Below are 23,104 nucleotides of genomic sequence, written 5' to 3'. Positions count from 1 at the left end.
TCTTGTGGGTCACTAGAATGGAACAAACAGAGGGTCACGAGTGTCTGTTCCCAGGTCAGGGGCCAGAAGAGGTAGAGTGAGCGACCAAGGAGCGTGGGCTCGTGGTGAGCTGGGCCCCCCAACAAGAGATCCTAGCTCACCCCGCTATCGGTTGTTTCCTTACTCACTATGGGTGGAACTCAAAACCAGAGCGCATATTTGCTGGAGCCCCGATGGTCAGGTGGCCAATGATAGCTGACCAGCCTTTGAATAGCCGGTGCATTAGCAAGTTATGGAGAATCGGGGTCGGACATGACATATGCTTGCGATAGGAATGTTGTGGAGAAGATGCTGAGGGATGTGATGGACGATAAGGGTGCAGAGATTATGGAGTCGGTGAACCGTATTGCTAAGAAGGCCAGTGAAAGTGTCAAGATTGGTGGGAGTTCGTATTGCAATTTGGAACGGCTGATTGAAGACATAAGATCCATGAGCTTAGTGGAGTAATTACTTGATTATCTCAGCTCTGTCATATTTGATTATCCATGAGGTCATATATATAGCAATTCAATGTCCTCCTCCTTTAGTTCAATCCATAAGCTTCCTTCCACCATGTGTTTCTGTGGGATTCACAGTGCTCAATTATTGATAATTCAGCACTCGCAAAACTTCCCCGCCCCTCCCGAAATGATCTGGTCTGGAACTCGGTTTTCCTTTCAAGAACTGGGTGTTCCTGTGAACATGCAGGAAATGTCTTATTCTATATTGAATGCCTATATGATCCGTCCATTGCATGCTCTGCTCGAGTTTCGGACAATGCATATTTTGCCACATTAGGTTATATGTGTCAGTTTGAGAACTGTAGTAGTCCTACCCCGTGACCAACTTTTGAAATTTTGGTACTGCCTGGTAACAGCAGCAAACCATTCCTGTGGATCATCAGAGTGGACCCGAATGAGGGTCATGAATGTCTTTTGCCCAGGTCAGGGCCCGGATAGAGCGAGCTGCGAAGGAGCATGGGTTGTGGTGAGCTGGGCTACCCAAGAGGAGATCCTAGCTAGGCCTCCCTGCTATCGTTTATTTCCAAATTCACAGAGGGCAAAACTCAACACTTAAGAGGTTCATATCTGCTTGAGTCTCAATGGAGGTCGGGTAGTAAATGGTAGTTGATCAGCCGCTGAATAGCCAGTGCATTTAGCGAGTTATGGAGGATCAGATTTGATATGAAGGATGTTTGCAATAGGATTGTTGTGGTTGTGGTGAAAGATTATGAGGGATGTGACGGAAGATAAGGGTGCAGAGATCACGGGGTCAGTGAACCGTATAGCTTAGAGGGCCAATGAAAGCATCGAGATTGCAATTTGGTGCGGTTGATTGAAGACATAAGATCCATGAGCGGTCTAGCATAATCACATCTGTCATATTTTATCAACAATGAGTTTATATATGTTGCCATTCGATGTGCCTCGAGTTCCGTAACCTTTCTGCAGCTTTCTATGATCTTCCAGCAGCTTAATTACCAATAGGTTCCTAAAGCTAACGATGTGTTTGGTTTTCTTTCTTTTAACTGTTTATTTATCATAACTAAAAAATGCTTTTTTTATATATATTTTTGGCGAAATTAATGGGAAGTTTCTTCTCTGGGAACTGGTTAAACTGCTTTTTCAGGATTTTGAGTGCATCCCACGGATTTAAAGCAGGAAAGAAAAAAGAAAGAAGATATTGCTTGGAAGTGACTCATAGCACATTGTCTGAACAGACCAGCAGAATTTCTGATTTCACAAAAGAAACGTCTCTAACAACAAAAAGGAACAACAGCGGTTTTTTTTTAATTCTAATCAAAGAATCTCTCTTTACAGTATCTTCTGATCAGTACTTAAATCCGACATGCCCGTTGTAGCCATTGTTGAGAGGGACTGCCATACATCAAACCATATGGCAGAGAACACCATAGCAATGTGGATTAGCAATGATGGATCGCTGAACAGCACTGGCGTCCATCATGGACCGAGGTTCCCAAACCACATGGCATTCTACTGGGGCCACGCCGTAGAGGTCCTCTTCAAGGGCTGGCCAGGGAGGGACAAGGGCATGTACGCACTAGCTCTTGTCTTTGTCTTCTTCCTTGCCCTCCTCGTCGAGTGCTTGACCTACACCATGTTCGTCAAGCATGGATCCAACAAAGTTGCTGCCGGGCTTTTCAGGACTGGGCTCTACACGGTTAGGACCGGGATGAATTACATGGTGATGCTCGCAGTCATCTCCTATAACGGCGGCATTTTTCTTGCAGCAGTTGCCGGCCACGCAGTGGGATACTTGCTCTTTGGGAGTCGGGTTTTTAGGAGGAAATCGACCAGCGGGTCTAGTCCGGGCAAGAAATCAGCAAATCTCCCTCCATTATGAGGGAGATGCTACTGAGCGTTGGACTTGGTTAGTTGATATTGTCTATCCCAGGAGATCATTGAATAAATCAATTTGTATGCCCTGAAAAATTTTGGTTACTGGGATTTATGAAATAAATATGATTTTTTTTCACGACCTGCATCAAATTTTCCACTAGCTTCTTCTTGTTGTCTCTTGTCAGAGACTTCCTATCAGCATACTCGTGCGTATGAACTACGTAAAAGTTGATTTTGAGGACGTTAATATATAAATGGCCGGACAAGACAACATCTATTATATCGATCAATTTAGGAGGATGTAGTCTATAACACCTTGGAAGTTAATATCGAGAAAACGAACCGGACAATTTCACATCTCCATCAGACAACTGCGTGCGGATTACATTGACGTAACCAAAATTGCGTTTCCTGTCCCTCGTCACATTGGCCCGTCTCCAGTATTTATGATTCCACTTCCAACAAAGAGACCGTGAAAACTTCCAATATATCGACCACCTTGATTTCTTCTCCTAACTCCCTCTCTCTTCCCCGATCTAACCGGAGGAAAATGTCTCACGGTGATCATGGATCAAAGCCCAGGAGCATGATGGATAACTCGAACAACAATATGGAGATGATGATGATGCAGATGAACTTCTACTGGGGCAAAGACGCGGTTTTACTCTTCTCTGGGTGGCCAGGCCACAGCCTCGGGATGTACATCCTGGCCCTGCTCGTCGTGTTCATACTAGCAGCATCTGTGGAGGTTCTGTCCGCCCTGCCTCCCTTAAAGCACGGTATGACCAGTGGAAAGATGCATGCAGTTGTTTACTCTCTTCGGATGGGCCTGGCATACTTGGTCATGCTTTCGGTCATGTCCTTCAACCTCGGGGTCTTCATCATGGCAGTGGTAGGCCATGGCATGGGGTTCTTTGTGGTGAAGACTCGCTTTATTGCCGCCGACGATCTGACTGCAAGCCCAAGTTCCCCCAACACCAAAGTCTGAATTTCAGGTTAGCTCGTTGACGAAACAAAGTCTTAGCGGTTGTTTGGATTGCAGGTTATGGAAGGGTGTGTTTGTAGAGAAACTCTCCATTATACACTCCGCCATAACCCACAGGCCAAACAAACTATTAGTCATAATTTGCCGTCTTGTAATATTTGTGTGCTCACAACTGATATAAGTGGGAAAGAAACGATGTGTTAATCTGCCGAAAATAGTTGTCCCTTATGCTTTGTTATGCTTTGCCTTTCGGGATCAATTGTTCTTCCAATAACACTCTTTAGTAATTCCGACTTTCCATTATTCGAATAAGCAAATATAATTAAAACATGTGCCATCACAGGAATTATTGGACGGACTGATAGGAAAATGATCAAAATTTCCATTCCTTTGGCAGAGAAATCAAAATTCATGAACATTTCACTGTCCCAGTTGCAAGATAATAAGGCTGACCCAGGTCGACTTTCATAATACTGAAACTGAACGGATGACAGCAACAGGCAGCTACTTCACATGTTGCTTGGAAGTACAAGTTACCTTCAACTCGCTAATGTGCTATAAGCCCAAGGGAAAATTGTAAAGAGGAGGAAAGAATTTTAATGTGGAGGGATATAATTGTGACTTGAAACCAAGTAAACCCGAATATGTCCATTCTCGAGAAAAACGGAATCACTGTCTTCACATATTATTCTGATAGATCTTGTATTGACATGCAATCATACATCTCTTCAAAACGAGATCTGACCATAGCAGCATTTAATTGAACCTGGAGCTCTCTAATTCCTTTGGAGATATATCGGCCTCTATGATGTTAAAAACTTACAGTATCGAACATCGGTCTAAACCCAGAGCTGTAAATATCCTTCTACCTGTAGGCCAGAGGAGGGAGAACAGACTCGTTTGAGGTCGGGTATTTGAAGCATCTTTCGGCTCCCCTGCCTCATCCTTATCAGATCCTTCGTGGTCACGGCATTTCTGATTTTCAGTAGCATGTTCTTCTTCCCTTTCATCAGTTCCAACATCAGAAATTTCACCAGGCTTCTTGTCGAACAATCCTTTGAATTGCTTCCGGACCTTCCTCTCCACTTCCTGCTCATTATTAATGGGGAAAAAAATGAGCTACAAGCATAATGACTAAAATTCCTTCCGAAAGGAAGTAAGGGTTCTTCAAAAAAACCTGCTCTTTCTGTTTGAGTTTCAAGAGAGCTGCATTTGCATCGGGCTCTGATGACTTGTCGAATTTAATCATCTAACGAGATCAGCAAGCAAATTTAGATTAAAGACAACTCATATATATATATATATATTATAAGCGAACCCATTAATGAACTGAGTTACAAGCATTACCGCTTTGAAATCAGTTCTAGCTTCCTCAAAGTCTCCTGCTGACATATAGGCCATTCCACGGCGGTACAAAGCCTTGACGTGTGCAGGGTTTGCATCCAAAACCTGTATGGGTCCCATTAGGAACATGAATTCATGTACTACTTTTTTGCTTCTGGACATAAAGCTGGGGAAAAATTAAGGTACCATGAGAAGTATGGGAAGCAATGGACTCACCTTATTGCATGCATCTATTGACTTTCTTGATTCTCCCATCTTTAGATAACAAGCAGCGACATTCAAATTTAAGAGGCTCTTCAATGTTCAATAAGCAAAAAAATGTAATCAGTACTTCGAAGAACATATGGTGCAAAGGTAAACTATTCATTTCTACTACTATGAAATATTTTAATATGAAACTCCCCATCCAACTGGTGCAGGTAAGAAAGACGCGGGCGGTTGATAAAAAATCCTTTGAATCGAGACTGAAAATGTACAAAATTAGAGAGACTCCAATATAAAATATAAAAAAATCAGTGAGAAAGAGCACTCACTCTCGTGTTCGAAAATTCTTTCCCTTCCTCATCATCCTGTGGATTGACATGATTGAATTCACGAAGCACCTGGACAATAATATACCACCTCAGATATGGCTGCTAAGGATGGGCTCAGCCTAGAAAGATAAGGAACTAGATAGCATCACTGGCCTTTATACAGGTAGTAACAAAGAAATACCTTCTCATACTTTGCCTTTGCAAGCTCATATTTACCTTCTTTGAAAAGCCTGTTCCCCTGAAAACAAATGATGCAGTAGGAATATGTTACCATTGTCCAAAAATTTACTGCTACGATAAGGTCAAATATCAGAGCTACATACTAATACCACTGAAGTATCATTAGACGTAAATGGTCTATACTTAGTTCATGCTAATGAATCAGAGTATAATGGAAATTTCGCAGGCAAAAAAGTCAGAGATACATTCGTAGCTTGAGCGTTTATCAAGCAGAAAAGAAATAGGTTCATTCAAGCCCTTCTGGACGTGTATATTGTATAATCTATCAATGAACTTCCAATAATTTCAGGTCAAGTCCCTCATTACTCTGCTCTTTTATTTTCTGTGGCTTTTCCCCAAAACATCCGGGGAAAAAAGGAGAGAGAAGAAAAGGAAGCCCTCACTGCTTCCCTTGACTGCCTTTATGTCTAACTTTGTCAATAAATAAGTTCTGAGCAAATAGGGACAAAGACCATACTGTATTTCTTATCTTCTCTGCCTCATCCATTATACTTCTGAAGTCCAAACCAGTCCAGTCCTGCAGTGACAATCAAAAGGGAGCATTAGAATAAACTCTTAAGCAAAGGACAAATTTTCCGCAGGTCATCCAGGCAGTTTAACAGCTTTATCTAGAATAACATAAGCTCTTGGAAGTGGATTAGTTCTTTGTAAGTCACTATAAGCATACTATTCTAAACTAACTTGATAAAGATATAAATAAACTGTTTTCTAAGTCTTCAAAAAGTATATTAGGTTAAGTTGGCACATGTTTGGTGGAAGAGTAAGCTTCAATATATCCACCGAAATAAAGTGAACCTTGATGGAATTGACGAAAACAAAATAAATAACTTTGCCAATCGGTGAATGAAGATGGTAGTAAATCCATGCCCATAAAAACTGATTCTTCTTTATGTGGGCAATTTTGAGATGAGGCAATGCAATCATCCGGCCAAGTAAACAAATTTTCAAAGTTAGAAGTGATTACCCGGGGCATTTCAAAACCAAGCAGCTCAATTTCCCACTGAATATGAGCACCTTCTGGTACATTAGCCGGCCTAGTTGCATGAACAAGCACCAATCAGTTAAAATATGGAGTTCCCAATGCCAACGGTATGTTGAAAGCCAGAAACACAAGTTTCAAGTATTACAACATCAAAAGCGCTTTGTAAATCTAGAATTACTATTTGGTTATAAAGAGGCCAAAAGATAACCTTGGAAACTTGTCATAAGCATAATCAGGGGGACATGTGACTAGAGCAATCTCTCCAGGCAGCATCAAGCGAACGCACATCTCAAAACCTTCTGGGACCTACAAAGAAATCCGTTCAAAATTAAAAATGCATGGCTTGGATGATGGTAGTGTGTGCTAACAAATGGCTCATTCCATTATAAAAGAATATTTACTCACATGCCCTTCTCCGGAGCTGAACTCCAAGGGCTGACCATTATTATCAGCTCTACTGTCATAGAAGACTGTTTTCTGCTCATTAAGAAGCATCCCCTTATAATGAACTTGCAGTCGACTGTCATGAAGTGGGCAATCCATCGGAAATTCACCTAGTTTTATTAAGAAAAAGAAAAACAAAGATCAATATTCTGTAAAAATAATATTAAAAGCACATCAACAACTTCAGAGAGAGAGTATCCTTAAAGAAGAAAGATGCATAATACAAAATAAAGGACACAATTTCTTTCCAACAAGAAGAAGACACATCGAAACATGACAGTAATTCCATTACTTGTTAATATAATGTATCACTGAAATTCTATTGTAGATATCTAATCCAAAAAAAGGAAAAGTCATCTTAGCTACGTGATATCTCCTGCTCTCTTAAACTCCAGTAATAACTATTCAACTAATGAAAGTTAACCGTGAACCACACCTTTTCCATCACGAATCCGACGTTTTATTAGGCGTCCATCTCCAAGCATGTCTCTCACCTATAGATGATGATTGTTAGAGTTATTTGTAGAATTAATAGATCCATCCAAAGCAGCATTCAATTAAACCCGTTCTCAAGCAGTGTCTGCAGCACCTACTATAAAGAACATCATCTCACTTGCATAGGAAAATCATTTTGGTTACCTGGATGAAATGCACAAGTTCCACTTCAAAATGGACTTCATCAAAACAATCCTCTATAGATAGCAAAGGAGAATCAGTCAGGTACTGTCTGGTGACATAGATCACAGCCTTCTCTCTCCGTGTCATTGTCCCTATTCCCATCTCAAGTCCTTTCGGTACCTTTTTTACATGCATAATACGATAATAAAATTTGTAAGAAGCTGAAGTCCATGATTAAAATATGGAGATGTGTATGGTCATGAAGGTTTTATCTTTTACAGGATACAAGAGCCACAAGGAGAGACTTTTAAGAATAAACCAGTATATGCAGCTAACTGAGAACAGGCCAAATAAGCACTAACCTCAGATTTACCGAAGGTAAAAAAGTATGGTTCTCCTTCTGTGTGTGACACGATCAATTTCCCGTCAGCAGTCTTTGCTGATATCCTGGAAATTCAAAGGGTGCTTACAGATTAAAAGTTTCAATCACATCCATGTCATCTTTGACCAAAATCTCCAATTCTAAGGAACAAAGTGCTACCAGGCCTTCACTTCATAAGGTTCCCTCGGTGATTCCCATCCCTCTCCCTCATCTACTACCTGTTGATGAATGACAGAATAGGAAATTATTAATCTGCTACATGGAAACCAGGTCCCTGAGTTCTCAGCTCATTCCATCTTTGCTTTAGGATCGACACATATAACAGAAATGTCCAGAACATAACTACCTTCTTTACAACCCCAAAGTCGTCGGTTATAACCTGAAAATTGAACAAAAAGCAGCTTCATGTAAAAAATTATTATATAATTTACAAAATTCACAGGACTGTATATTTTTCCCCTCACTCTACATATTTTTGGATTCCATGCTGCCAGTAAATTTATAGACAAAAGCTTGCTTCTTACCATTCAAAAATAAAATTATAAGAAAACAGAAAAGTATGGTACAGTCCATAGACTATATGACAACAAAAACTTGGTACTTCAAATGTCGATGCCACTGCATGGCTCGAAAGAAATGTTAAAGGTTAGAAAGATATCCTTGCCTTGGCTTTAGCAAAATCAATCATTTCAATCTCAAAATGAAGCTCATCGTCCTTTGGAAAGCTACTAGAAACTGGAACTGGACAATCCTCCTCGCCATAGTGCACTTGAGGTTTCATCTTGAACTGCCAAAGAAAGTAGTGGAATAACCAATTTGCAGCAAAATAAACGTACAAGTGAACATATGTTACTGTTTTATCTCTCTGATCGATTGTATTCAACTATCTATGCAGAACTCCCAAGCAAGCAAATCTTGTCAAGAGCATAGACAAGTACCATTGCCATTTCACCCTTCAACATCGTTGGGATTCCTTCAAGCAATCCCAGTATCATCTTGCTTTTACCCAAAACATGTCTTATTGGGGTACCCTTCCCTGTAACCAAAGGAAATTTCACTGAACTCAGAGCTTCGGCTATAATAAGAGAAACAGCTGAAGGACCGAAAAGAGTAATGTTGAAAATAAACTGAAGCAGCGAGCAGATAATGAAGGAAAATTATATGAAGTTCACACAGTCTCACAACAACAAAGTTTGAAGGTTACACACAACCAACCTCCGAACTCCGATCTTGTAGACTCAACAACAACTCCATCAAGTGTCCGTACAGTGCAATGATAGATGACCTGAAAGAAGGTGAACACCGACAGTGTAACTGCTCTGCTTAGCCCATTCATAATGTTTCACCATAACAATAAACCATTCCATCCGGAGAACCATGTTCAGAAGGTCTCGACTGTCAAATCTCCTATTTGGTTTCTAGGGATAAAGTACAATTTCTACATTAACCGGATGAATTTTATAGCAATAATTGTTCCTCGAAACAATGTGTCTGTTCTTACTGATCTCGATTTTCAGCACTCAATTTTCAGTGTCCGACTCCCACAAGACTATGCACAGGCATAGAAGGAAGGCTGAATCCACTTTCTAATATACAGAGGAGGCAATGCAACCAAATCAAACTTATAAGCAACCTGGTCACCCTCGGAAGGTGTGGCTTCGCCACCTCCAGGTCTCATCAGTGCTTTCATCAAACCTCCAGGCACCATCTTCATCCTCCTAATCACCACCAAAAAGAAAAAAATGGAGACAAATGAATTCTCTCCGTCGCACTTGACAATGCAGAATCAGGTGAAAAAGCCGGCAGACGGAGATAGACCAACCTCTTGTCGTCCTCGGACGGGGCTTTCTTCCTCTGAGGCGCGTATTCCTGCGCCGCGTCCTCGTCTTCAGCCATTGCCGGCGAAGGAGAAGCTCAGCGGAAGCTGCAATCGCACTCGATCAGCTCGCAGAAGAAGCGAAGATGAGCAGTGAAGTGGTTCAGCAAACTCTATCTACCAAGGAAGCTTCGAAGTTCAACAGCTCGATTTTTCTTGGAAAACGACTGAAAGTGGAAGTCGTCGGGCCATAGTCTTCACGAAGAATCCATGAATTAGGCGGAATTTTGATAAAATTAGGAAAACTCAATTACTTAATTGCGAAAATTGGGAGGTTGAAGACGAAGAACGGACGATGAGTTGACCGGTTTTCCCCGACGGAAATCACAATGCAAGCGATTCGTGACCGTTGACTCTGGAGGACAAGAGATTTGGGCTTGGGTCGTAGTAATTTAATGGATCTCGTAGTTGGGTTGAGGGCTGGACATTATGGGCTTTTCACCCTTTTGTGATGACCCAAAAGGATTTTGCACATGTTGGCCCCCCATTAAAAGATCGATTGAGACCACTAATGTGAATTGGTTCAAGTAAACGGTTTCTGTAATTCACAATTCCAAGAGTTTTTTTCTTTTAGGGGACCAACTCTACTAAAGCTTGAGTTATGGGGGTCCATTTGGCTTCCGGATATATCAGGAAGTACAGACCGACGAAGAAAAATAAAATTTGAACAGAACCACATCTTACCGTATGGAATTGGCACGGTGATGGCATTGTTGAGATTGGTCCGTATGACGAACCATAAAATAACCACCTCCGTGATGTCCATTTTGGTCCATTCCATTCTCATAATAATTGGGTCCATTCCATCCATGATAACTGAGTAGAAATGAGAAAGTGATAGAATATGGTATGTGCCCAAGACCACTTAGATTTAGAGAATTGTTTACCGCTCTAACCGCAATGCGTGTGGATAAACAAAATTTTACAACTCATTTTGAGCCGAAGACGAGTAACCATTGCAGCTGTAAACAAGATTTTGTTAAAACTTTTTTCTTTTTTTCTTTTTCTTAACATCTATCTACCCTTTCATTTTCTTATTTGGGGGTTCAATTTATGGTCCGTCGTTAATATGCACGCAATCGTGAATGATGAATCTCTGCTGCATTAGAACAAGATTTTGTAGCATGGAGAGAGGATTTCACAGAGGCATAAAAAAGAAACTATAATTCATTTCCAACCATTTTTCACGGGGAGAGAGAGAGAGAGAGAGCTGAAACTCCCATACAAAACTTTAGATGGACCAGCCCCCAACCTCTTCCTTGCCCATGTCAACGACCCTTCCTCCCCGTTGAAGCCCAGAGAGATCACCATCATCATCTAATCTTTTATTACCCAAAAGAACAACAGAAACTTCCATTTTAGTACACTTTGCCGCTGTTATTCTCGAAGCCCAGCGTCACCTTATTATTCATTCCCCCTAGTCCTAACAAAAGAACCCCTTCTTGAGATTTCTTCACCCTTCCCTTCTCTCCATCCTATAATTAATATGCCATTATTTAAATTAAAAGACTAACTAGCTTCCTCTCCTTTTTCCTACTTCCTACACCAAAAAACCAATCTTCATTCATCGGACATCTTTCAGTAGGTCCACTCCGGAGGCAGCTGAATCGTCTCATGGTTCACAATGGTCCGTGGTTCCGCGAAACCTTCACTAGTAAATCTGCATGTTCCATCTGCACAACAACACCAACAAAGTCATATGAAGATCAGTCCTCCTTTCAAGCTCTGAAGTTAACGGCAGCTGAAGAGTGTTAATAAACTTCGGTTGAGGTGAGGGCATTACCACTTCCAAAAGTAAAACACCCATTGGAGCGAGACTGAGGCTGCTGCTGGGTTTGAGGACCTCTGCTCTCAAACCTCAAGTTCAAGGCCTGCACCACCTTGGCCGGAATCAAAACTGGGGAGCGTGCTGCCGACCAAAAAAAAGGGGGGACTTTCGTTAAATGTCAAGGTTGATGAAGGATTTCTCTTATTTTATCATGTGTTGTGAATTAGGAATGCGAAGTAAGTACAGGAAAGAGGGACCGAGACCAAACCTTGTCTCTTTCTGGGTTCAGGTCGAGCGCCCACTTGCCGGGGCAAGAAGACTCCGGTGCCCGTGCACGGTCGAGTCCCCGGAGCTCCGAGGAAGACAGCAGCCCTCATCGCCCCAGCCCCAGGCCTCCCAAGTTGATAGGTCACATGATGATTCTTCTGATGTGCCTGCTGCAGAGGCGGCCACTCCTGGCCAAGAGGGCCATCATGGACCACCTGGTGCTGCCCCAAAATCCGGCTTTGAATCATCTGCTGCTGTCTCAACCTCTGCAACTGCCCACAGAAACGACAAATATCAGAGGCCCGCCGTTTTGTCTAATTTACCTTCCCGGTTACTTTGTCGTTATGGGCGGAGAATAAAACCATATGGGGCTTTTCGGCTTAGGAGCAGCTTACATGAGTGGCCTGCAACTGCCGCTGAGAAAGCAACTGGTGAGGGATGAAACCGGCGTCGGATTTTTGGACCATTCTCCGATTGGATCCACAGGGTTGCGCTTGCTCGCTCATTTTCATCGGGGGGACTTTGCTGGTGGCCCCGCAGAGCACATGCACAGTTGCCGGAGTCAACAATCTCTGCATGGGGCCACAGCCACCGCCGAATCCATGCAGGGTCGATTTCGGCGAACCAGAGCGGAACCACCCCTGTACACAAAACATCCTCAAATCAGACCCGCATGAAATACATATACATATTTACATACATATATATATATATATATGTATATATGCACACACATATATGTAACTAAATGTTTTCTTCTGCGGGAAGAGATCGAAAGGGCCCCTCAAGTCATACCTTGCACTTCTCTTGGTCTAGCTTGTTGAAATCACCTTGGAGAGTAGAGCAGGCCATCTTCTTCCTGAGACCGGCGAGGTGGTCTTCCTCGTCGCTCCAGTCCTCAGCGGAGCCAGCCACGGACTCCACCGGGGAGCTGAGGTCCGACAAGTCGGACTCGTCGCCGGCTAGGTCGTCCTCGAGAAACTGGGGAGGGAGCCAGAACTCGCCGTCGTCTATGCTCTCGTCCGCCATAACTGAAACAGAGCAGAACAGAGCAGAACGGGGGGGAGAGTAGGAGAAGTGGAGTTATTTCGACGAGGCTTGAACCGCGGAGAGAGAAGGATTGTATATGTAGGGTGGGGGCGGACAGAGAGGGCGGGGAGGACTAAGACGCGCCATGGGGGGGACACTGAGGGCACGCGCCTCTGTTCTGGGTCCAGCTGTTCGCCTAGAAATGCGGAGAGTGGTGGGGGGTAGAAGGGTAATTTGCGGTGTCCGGTCGACGGCCGCTCCCCCACGACGAGGAGACGTGGGCCAGTAAGTGGGACCACACTCGGCCCGCAATCGTTAAGCGGTTGGGGCATCGTCAACAGACCGGGTTTTGTCCCGCCTAGTAGGTTCCACGTGGCAGACCCGAGTCTCATGCTTTCCACCTAAGTTAGAAAAAAGAAACTGCAGACTTCCTCTCTGTTCTGTATATGTTCTGTTCCGGTCAATGAGAAATGAAATGCTTTTTCTTTTTTCTTTTTCTTTTTCTTTTTCTTATACTACCATTTCTGTCTTTTTTATCCTTTCCTTTCCGTTTGTTCCTTTAACGGCAGCGGTCGTTTTCTCATTTCTGTAGACTGCAGGGGCAAATACGGCGTGCCTTTTCCCACCTTCCACCCCAAACTGCCGGTGCTGGACGGCGCTTTGCGGGCGGGATTGCTCAAAAGTCTTACATCACGAGATTATTTATTTCGTTGCACGAGCTTTACACATGATAATAACTTCGACAAGCCGACCAAGGACCCAACTATACTAATCCAAAACTTCTAAAATTTCCTTCACCCAAAAGGAAAATTATAAAATTTCCACATAAATATCTTTCTTATTTAAATGATTCTTATATCATATTCGTTAACAACATACGCCTCAAATGTCCTTCTAGTCCTTTTTTTTTTTTTTTTGTTCACTGCCCTCCGCTCTCTTATATCTCCAATACGGACAAAGCATTGTGATAGTGAAGGCTTGGTTTGTAAGTATTGCTACTGAAGTAGGAGTGTATTCAGTATATTGAAAAATTAGTACTAACTCTAAAAATAAGGTAAAGCGTTCAAAAGAAAATTAATTTAAAAGTAATAATGGCTAAGAAATTAAGAAAAAATAATTTATGTATATATAATCACATGTTAATCTACTGGAAAAAAATTACGTTTATAAATCACTAAAATTAAACGAAATCATAATTTTGATTTATTTCACCAGACACGGGTATTGCTTAACAAAAAAATACTTATTCAACCTCTAATCGTACTCACAAACGAAACCTAGTGACAGTCCAAAACTTCCCCAGTTCATGTAATTTGCCAATTATGAGAGGGAGATGGACGTCCAGGAATTGTGCTCTTATTATTAGCTTTCTGGCCCCATACGTATCATCATCGTATATCTTATATATCCTGATATAAGCAAATCCGCTCGCGAGAACTTGTAAGATTTCCCTATTCAATTCGATTAATTAGTCTGGCATGGCTGATTATACCATAATCATCAGAGCTCCCAAAGATCCTGCCTTGACTAGATTTTGCATGGACGATGATGCTGAGAGCAATTATCAGTCAGCTAGGCCGACATTTCATAGCCGAAAGATCATCTTTATTACCTTAAAATTTTCAAACGCACATGCTCCGCGCCGGCTTTTTATCCACTTGCTTTATTCCATCTCGCTGATCGTAATATTCATTCTGTCGTGATAGGCTGTTGGAAGGGTATGGATCGATTGGCGGTGACGATGAGTCATGCCTTCACAAAAGCAGATGATTACGTGACATTAAATAGAAAAGGTTCGCCCTTATTGGATCCATCCTTCGATTTGTGTCATGTGAGCATATTCTACGGTCGGGTTCACACACCGGCCAAACATATCCCCCCCTTCAAGTTTGAGTTTTGCTGGGAGGCTGGGAAATTGTATGTATTTCATGCGTCCCATTACTACCTCCTAGTCCTTGTCCTAGATACTGAATTTCGAGAATATATATATATATATATAAGGTGTATCACCATCAGTCAATTTCATGAAAAAGAAGAAGAAATATCACTTCAGGAAAGTAATTCTTATAAATTTGAAGGCACATAGCTATCCGCATATGCAATTCGTGCTTTTAAAATGAAACCGGCCCCTATAGACGAGATAAAGGGTGCAGTCTTATATATAACTAAAATGTTTCATGTTTGATTTTTGCAGTAAAACTATGCGTATCCCATCTATTAGGATTTCTATTTATACAAATCATATGGATCTCTTTTATAATCGAAAAAAAAAATTTGTCGATGAATATAGATTGATCACTTGAACCATACCATACTGATTACGGTGTATCTATCTATACATTATGTAAAACTAACTTGATATCGATAAATGTTATGATTAATCATCAAAAGTCCTATCTATTTTTATAGCTGAAATGTATATTCTAGTCCCAGAGATGATAGTCATATAGGATAGTTGAACAAATTGAGACCAAAAGTGAGCGTTCTGAAATTAGCCCACGAGTCCACCAATACTCGTTATGCGGCTTACATATCTGATCATTAGTTCAATACTTAACCTACAGAATCCTATAGATGGAGGACTGTAATTATATTTTCTATAATCTTCTATATTATATATAACTAAAATTTACTTGAGTAGTAAATGTTACTCAATAAATGTTCTTATATTAATGTAATTAAAAAATAGAAATAAATAATTTAAAAATTTTGAAATTAAAATTAAAATACTACTCAAAGATATATTGTTTGTGCAATATATTCACTTATAAATAAAAATCAAATTTATCATTTAAAAATAAGGATTTTGATTGGATTGTGCAAAATAAAATTTATATACTAAACGTGATATCTTCACTATATAATAAGAAAAATTAAAATTAAAATACTACTTAAATATAAATTATTTATGTAATATTAATCACATATAAAAAACCAAATTTATCGTGTAAAAATAAGGATTTTGTTTTCAAAATATGCAATATATATAACTTTATATATCTAAATGCGATGTCTTTAATATATGTTTGTATTTAATTTAAAAATTTTAATACGTGTTAAATAAATTATTTAGTTACCTCCATGTAGGATTTCACATAAATGTATAATACAAACTCTAATTCTACGAATGAGCGTCACATAAAAAGTAAGAAGTTAATTAGTGAAGTAAAAATTAACAATATAATATTTTAGAAATATTTGCAAAATTAAATTGGAATACTTGCACTTTTTATTTGTGAGTGAATTTGAATAATATCAACGAATAAATAAATATATGAAATTATATTTGAAAAATTGGTAGAAAACTCGCACTAAACTATTTAAAATTAGCTTATTATATTAGCTTCATAATTCAAAATATTAAGTTACCGTTCGAAGTTTTGATTATACTTAAAAACTAAATTTATTTTTAAAAATCGTAAATAATTCTATTAAAATAAACTGGTGGAACGCACTAATTAAAACACTGGTATCTAATGTATGATAATATATAACCTACACGATAAATATTAGCCAGTCTGGATAGTGGAGAAGTGGATCGATTATAATAAATGTCGGGTGCGCGGGGTAATGGCATGGGTGGATGGGAAGGAATGACGGGGAAAGTTTCACCTTGATTTGCGGGGCAGCTACCGTACAAAAGACGAGACATAGGGTGGGATTTGTATCGTCGAAGCTCTGTCCCTTTCATTTCTCCGTGTGTTGATTAATTGTCGCTGTCCGACGACTGTGTGTTATGTCCAATGCATGCACGCGACAGTCGGTCTCTCGGCTCAACTCGATTTTAATGCGTATTCTGCATAGAATTTGTCTCGAAAGATTTTGTGTATTCTGTATAGCTTAGATTGCTGGACTAGTAATATATATATATATATATATATATATATAGCGATGCCTGCCCGTATTGATGATTATTCATTAATTCTGTCGGGAGATATATATAGCAATAAGTGCAGTTGAGAACTTCCCATAATGATTTTTCATTACTCCTCTCGAGACATGCACTACTACTCTCTCATAAGACATAATTTGGTCGTTCGTAAATATTCGGGTGGGTGCAATGCAATGTTTTGAATCTTGCCCATTGGATTCTATCTCTCAATGGGGATTGAGCTTTGTGCTGAGCATCTATGTATGTATGTATGCATGCATGCTGTAAAGGTGTGACATGGACATGTAATGCAGCTGGCAGTCAGTCAATGAGCTTTTTTGACCAGTGCAGAACCGAAACCCTACGGCTTTTTTGTATTTTTTTATTAAAATTTTTTAAATTTTATTTCCTCTTAAATAACGTAACGCATTATAATTAATTTCACGCAATAAAAGTGACATATAGAACGCGCCACATCAGCAAAATATTAACGGCGTCAGGGACAATTAACGAAATGTATTATATTGAAATGGTTTTGAAACTTTTTGTATTAATAAGTAACCAAAAAAATTTTAAAATCAACTTAAAATATTCATGGAACTTTTTAAATTACCGCTACAATTTACCCACTCGGGTATCAGTCCATGGCCCCATGCTTTCTCTTTCTCTTCTCTCCTTAAAATCCGCCACCTTTGGCTTTGACCGCTGTTGCTGCGTTTGCAGCAGTTCCCAGTTCCAACCTGGCATTTACACACTCCCCGGCCCCCACCCACATGAACCTTCTTTTTTTTTTGTTTATTTCCCATTTGTTAATTAATTAATTCATACTTCCATTAATTAATGAAGGTAATGGCTAATGGGTGGGTTTCACCAGCTACAAAAATATATATATTTTTTTTGGTTGGACATATCTAGCTGCCCGTACATGCTAAGCAATTCATGTCATCGGACAGGAACCCCGGCCCGAAGTGCCCCCATTTTTGTCGGTAATCATGTCTTGTTCTAACTAATAATGATTTGTTGATTCGGTGCAATTAAAGTATAGACATCGCCTTAATCATTCCCCAATGTATACACATCCATTGTTTGAGCATCACAATACTCATCATTGGCCACCTCATTGTTTTCCAAAGTACTGCACGTATATATTTCAGATACATAGACCATAAACTAAACTGTACACCACCCGTCGAATAATGCTCATCTATCTATTTTCTCCTTTTTTTTCTCCCCCCTCTCCCTCCTCCCTCCTCCCTCCTCCCTCCTCCCTCCTCCACTCTCTTCTGTCTTCACTCTATCCTTTCATTCGAGCGATTTTGTTCTTCTTTTCCTTTTCTTTTTCCATTATAATCTATTAGAAAATAATATAGTACACATGGATTTAGCCAATTTTACAATTTATTCACCAATGCCAAATTATTTTTACCGCGTGCGCAAGTTCTAAATCTAATATGTATATATATATATATATATATATATATGGAAAAGAACATTGCTTAATTGCTAAGAGTTGTGTGCTAGCAAGTCTTTGGAAATATCCATTAAAAAAACTTATGGAAACAAGTCATTCGTGGGTCCAGCAGAAAAAAAGTAAAAATAAATAAAGTTAATATCTTTCTTTTTAATATATTAAAACTCTTGTACATGAGCCACATGTCAAGCCCATATTTTTTTCCTTTTTCATTTTCATTTTTGCTTTTTCTTGTGTGTCTACATATATATATATTTATATATTCTTTATTATTTTCATTTACTTCTTTCTTATTTGGGTATTTATATATGTACTAAAAATTTACCTGTGCATTATCATGGCCTAACTCTTGCGTACTATGCTCCAACTATCATGATTTTTTTTCAATATGGTCATGGATGGATTAATTTGGAAGAGCGAGAAAAATATTAAGGGTGAGAAATATACAAAGTAAGAATTGGAGATAGCATTTGAAAAATAAATAAAATAAGGCCAGGGTGAACATGGGAGGAAAGAGATGGGAGAATAATATTAAGTGGATAATATTGTTATTCAACTTCTTTATTTTATTTTAAGTCGTATCATATACATATTAAGAATAAATAATGCTTGCAATTTTTTAACCACATCCTCTAAATAAGGTGGAACTTACGAATTGGATTTTCACTTAAACAATAGTATAAGATGTGTAAACAATATGAGTGGATGTATATTTCGTTAATAGGAATTTTGTTTATATATTTTTCTTATTTTGAAAATTGTCCATGAACTTTCATTATTGTTTATTTGTGCCATTTTATTCATTTTTTATTAATATTTATGTATTAAATCCTACTACTCAAATAGAGAGTCTTTTTCTTGAAATTAGAATAAAAATATTCTTTTTGTTGTAAATTAAAAATTCCAATTTTAAGGTGAAGAATTTACTGAGAGATTAATATGCCAATCCATGAATCGATACAAAAGAGCACACTCAACAAAATAACTTCACAAAAGCACGAAAAAAATTAATAAAACTATTATTAGTTTTGAAAATTTAACGCGATTAAAAAATATAATGCATCAATAGAAAAATTATATATATTATTTAAGTTACTTGGACATATAATGCTCATTTGTAAACAATTCATTTACACGTGAAAAATTATACCTCGGTGCATTTTCTATCAATAAAAATTATCTCAATTATTTCTTAGTTTTGCATATTTAGAGAAATTCAATTATATCCTTTTACTCCTATTATAAAAGCCATTTTTCAAAAAATAATTTATTACCGTTGCATCTTTAGAATATAGTGAAAGAAATTTTAATACAATATTTTGACTTGGCAACAAGGCACGTGACTACCATATTATAATAGACAGGTATCATATTATCACAAATAAAATAGATGATTGCCAATAAATTCTAAGAATAAACTTATAATTATTAGTTGTTTTCTTTATCTATAAACATATGAATTACATTTACTAACTCATATTTATCATTATCATATATAATTGAATAATATACACAAATATTATAAAATTATTTTCATGTTGTCGCAACGAAGGGCGAGTCTTTGCTAGTAAAACAAGTAAAACTATTGTTTATAAAGGGATGCTAGTGGCGAGTAAGGTGGTTTTCCTATCCCCAACCACCCTCCCTCTTTTTTATAATTTTTATTTTTAATATTTCAAAATTTTTTGTTTAAGTTAAACCACTTGATATTTGAAAGTCCACAAAATATAATTAATCTAGGTTAAGATATAATTAATCTAGGTTGGAGCAAGGTCAACCCATTTGGAGATAAACATCTCCCGATGGTGAATTTTCTCCAATTACAAAACTCACACCCGATGTCATATTTGATGATAACAAGCGTCAACTCACTTAAAACCAACTCACGTTAATAAAAGGTCTATTTCTATTCGTCACCAATTTAAATAGTATCTCTTTATTTGTAATTTTTTTGTATTTACCACTTGATATTCGGAAGCCCCACCCTCAACCTCTCATCCTTCTTTTCTTTTTGAAAGATTTTAATATTTTTAAAATTTTCTTTGAATTTCAGTATAAAAATTTATTTTTTCGATGTGTACACATGAAATTGATCTAGGTTCAAGTGAGATCAACGCACTGAGAGATAAAACTCTCCCGAACATAAATTTTCTCCAATCACAAGTCTCGCACCCGAGATCGACCCATTAACTAATAAACTTTCAAGATTGTGAATTTTCTCCAATTGCTAGACTTACACCCGAGGCCTTACCTAAGATAGCGAGTGCCTGCTCACCTAAAAAAATCAAGCAACATTGATAAAAAAAAAAAATCTATTTTAATTCTTCATCAAATTAAATAGCCTCTTTTAGATTATGAAGTTATAAAAGTTCTTATTTTTACAGTGAAATACAATGTTAGACTAACGTATTGACTAAAACTAATTCTCGCTTGGGTATTAATGAAAAAATTAAAAAGGTTCCATGATAATACGATGTTATCAGAATCGATTTTGTACCGCCTCGAAACGATAAATACTTTTTTTTCATATATAAAAAATATTTATATAAATTATACTTAATAATGATTAATTGGACAGTTAGTTTAGTACTTTGGCACATATTTTTCATATCGAGAAATAAAAAGTACATAAATTAATTTTTTAAATTTTGTTCCAAAATTCATTTAATAAAATTTTATGGAAACGAGCTGTTCCCGAAGCCGAAGAGGCCTTATCTCGATGGAAACATATGACGAGGGGCCCAAAACGATCATCATAAACCAAACTTAAAAGGCCTATAATACTGCTCTAAGACGCTTGATATATCATAATGGTACTGCGCTTGGGCCAGTGGGCCTCGTTGCTTGCGTTGCCCTTAGCATTATTATTTATAGGCTTCAAAAGGCTCAGCGATTGCTCCAACTAACAGTAATGGGGGCTCAAGCTCAACCGAGTCGATTAATCAAGAGAGTGTGTGTTGAGATTAATCAAGAGAGTGTGTATTGAGTTTACCTTAGAAATTTTCTCACACAGAACAAGAATGAAGATGATATATGCGTAAATTGATTGGGCTTTATCGATAAGCCCACAGGCCCTCATGGAAAAAAACTGAGATCCGTCTAGAATTGGCTAAAGTTGTATATAAAATTGGCTAAGGTGCACATATGTACGGTACGGCCCCGTATTTGTTGTTATGACATCTTATGTGGAACGACGTCTTAAAAGTACGTACCAATAGCCATAATAGTACCGATGGGACTCAGTGGAACGAGGTTGGCGATGCCAATCTAGTTTTGGACCCTTCACTATCGAAGGCCCCTGGTAAAGGGTCCTCTTGACGGACCAGGTTAAATATAGGTCGTTGGGCAAATGATTTATATATATCTTCTTAATCTAAATGATACTGTCCAACCGACAGCACAGGCTGCTGTGGACGTCATCAGGAGGAGAGCCAAAGCTCATGAAGAGGTCTTCCTTCACAAGAGAATTGCCTCAGGTCTGCCCCGAAGCCTCTGTACACACACATCAGAATATTTTATTCTTTGATGCGGCTGTCAAATGCTCAAGCTCTGTGATCTCTGCTATTTGCTGCAGCCAGAGAGGCAATCTATTGTATGCTTGGACATCCATTTCGAACTCCGTGTTGACCACTCATTGCTGATTGGTGACTCAAAGGACACCATTCGACGGTCTTCTTTCGATAGGCCATGTTCAGACCGCTCAACCGGCTTTATTTTCTACTATGCTTGCTGATTTAGCTTTCTTTTCTTCTTGGGCTGCAATGTACATTTCCAGGGATGAAAACTTTATTGCCCATATATAATATTGCCCATTGGGCATCCTTTTGTAATGTCAGTGGCCCTATTATCATCTCTTCCATTCCCCGTCCAGTCCTCGTAAGGGAAGGAGAGATGTAATATGGGCTATTGACACTTTTGTTATCCGTTCTATATTGAAGTTATAACGTTTCAAGCCAAAAAAAAAAAAAAAGTACATATATCTACTCTTTTTTTACAATTTTTTTTTTTAAAAAAAAGGGTACATTTATCTATTTATAATACCAATTTTTTAATTGAGAAAAAAGATAACATATATCACCCATCGGATCTGACTAGACTCCTGTATTGGTAAGCTTTTGATGGTCGATGATCCAAATCATAAACCAATCAAACGTCACATTTATTTTTCCGGTATCCTATAGTTAATTAATAAGGCCTGAGTGAGGCAGGTAAAAAGCTACCTCCACTCCACGTAAGAAGTGTACGGATAGCACGACGATCGATCCCATAGACTATATCCTCTCTAAAAAATGACTATCAATCCCATAGCCATGGCCCCACTTTCATATACCAATTCATTCTTGGGACGACAGATTCCTTGATATTAGTATATGGCATAGATAGGAAGCTTCGAAGCAACTTCATTGTGCTCTTTTCCGCATATTATATATATATATATATATATACACACGTATATGTATGTATTTTGTATTTACTTAAATGAAAGAAATAGAAACTTAGAAAGGCTTTGTATTGGGACCTTTTTTTTTTTTTGTCCCCCTATCACTAATGTTTTTAATTTTGTGCTCCTATTTTCCTTTTAACTAGATGTAGTGTCTTCGTCTAAGGGTATCTCACAATCACGCTCATGAATTAGAATAGCATAATATATAATCCATCACATTCACGTACAATTCTTAATTACGCGGGATCCTTGAACAAAAATTTTGGAGCAAACAAGGATTATGGCATCATTAAATTTGATTTGAGTAAGATTATTAAGACATTCCAATTATTTGGGTCGGATCAAACTATTCCAACAATTGATAATATACGTGAGTCCATACAATTTCGTTCAATCCTGATCGATAATAAGAATTTTCAACTTTCCCCTTCTTCCATTTAATTAATAGAATTTGTTCCGCCTAATGGAATTA

At 38.5% G+C, this 23,104-nt stretch overlaps 4 protein-coding genes across 4 annotated transcripts; 2 read left to right on the top strand and 2 right to left on the bottom strand.

Moving 5' to 3' along the window:
- Positions 1-1,758: 1,758 nt before the first annotated feature.
- LOC116212664 (copper transporter 4-like) lies at positions 1,759-2,517 on the top strand. The gene has a single exon (XM_031547308.1). The coding sequence runs from the start codon at positions 1,867-1,869 to the stop codon at positions 2,380-2,382; it is 516 nt and encodes a 171-aa protein (XP_031403168.1). The 5' UTR covers positions 1,759-1,866; the 3' UTR covers positions 2,383-2,517.
- A 282-nt stretch (positions 2,518-2,799) lies between these two features.
- LOC116212674 (copper transporter 6-like) lies at positions 2,800-3,650 on the top strand. The gene has a single exon (XM_031547319.1). It carries the CDS (start codon positions 2,929-2,931, stop codon positions 3,364-3,366), a length of 438 nt encoding a protein of 145 aa, XP_031403179.1. The 5' UTR covers positions 2,800-2,928; the 3' UTR covers positions 3,367-3,650.
- A 305-nt stretch (positions 3,651-3,955) lies between these two features.
- Positions 3,956-10,097, bottom strand: LOC116212655 (peptidyl-prolyl cis-trans isomerase PASTICCINO1). The gene is made up of 21 exons (XM_031547297.1): positions 9,904-10,097; positions 9,729-9,830; positions 9,540-9,624; positions 9,122-9,191; positions 8,845-8,942; positions 8,571-8,693; positions 8,253-8,285; positions 8,066-8,124; positions 7,887-7,971; positions 7,546-7,704; positions 7,343-7,400; positions 6,868-7,016; positions 6,671-6,768; positions 6,445-6,514; positions 5,938-5,997; positions 5,422-5,478; positions 5,241-5,309; positions 4,924-5,001; positions 4,711-4,812; positions 4,541-4,612; positions 3,956-4,452 (listed from the first exon to the last, which is right to left on the bottom strand). The coding sequence occupies exons 2-21, from the start codon at positions 9,800-9,802 to the stop codon at positions 4,183-4,185; spliced, it is 1,869 nt and encodes a 622-aa protein (XP_031403157.1). The 5' UTR covers positions 9,803-9,830; positions 9,904-10,097; the 3' UTR covers positions 3,956-4,182.
- Positions 10,098-10,925: 828 nt separating this feature from the next.
- On the bottom strand, positions 10,926-12,928 carry LOC116207011. The gene is made up of 5 exons (XM_031539893.1): positions 12,613-12,928; positions 12,213-12,458; positions 11,819-12,089; positions 11,566-11,691; positions 10,926-11,455 (listed from the first exon to the last, which is right to left on the bottom strand). The coding sequence occupies exons 1-5, from the start codon at positions 12,844-12,846 to the stop codon at positions 11,361-11,363; spliced, it is 972 nt and encodes a 323-aa protein (XP_031395753.1). The 5' UTR covers positions 12,847-12,928; the 3' UTR covers positions 10,926-11,360.
- Positions 12,929-23,104: the final 10,176 nt, after the last annotated feature.

The sequence above is a fragment of the Punica granatum genome, chromosome 1, assembly GCF_007655135.1.
Source record: "Punica granatum isolate Tunisia-2019 chromosome 1, ASM765513v2, whole genome shotgun sequence".
Lineage (NCBI taxonomy): Eukaryota > Viridiplantae > Streptophyta > Magnoliopsida > Myrtales > Lythraceae > Punica > Punica granatum.
Note: the sequence above shows the minus strand (reverse complement) of the source record. Positions and strands in the feature narration are given on the sequence as shown.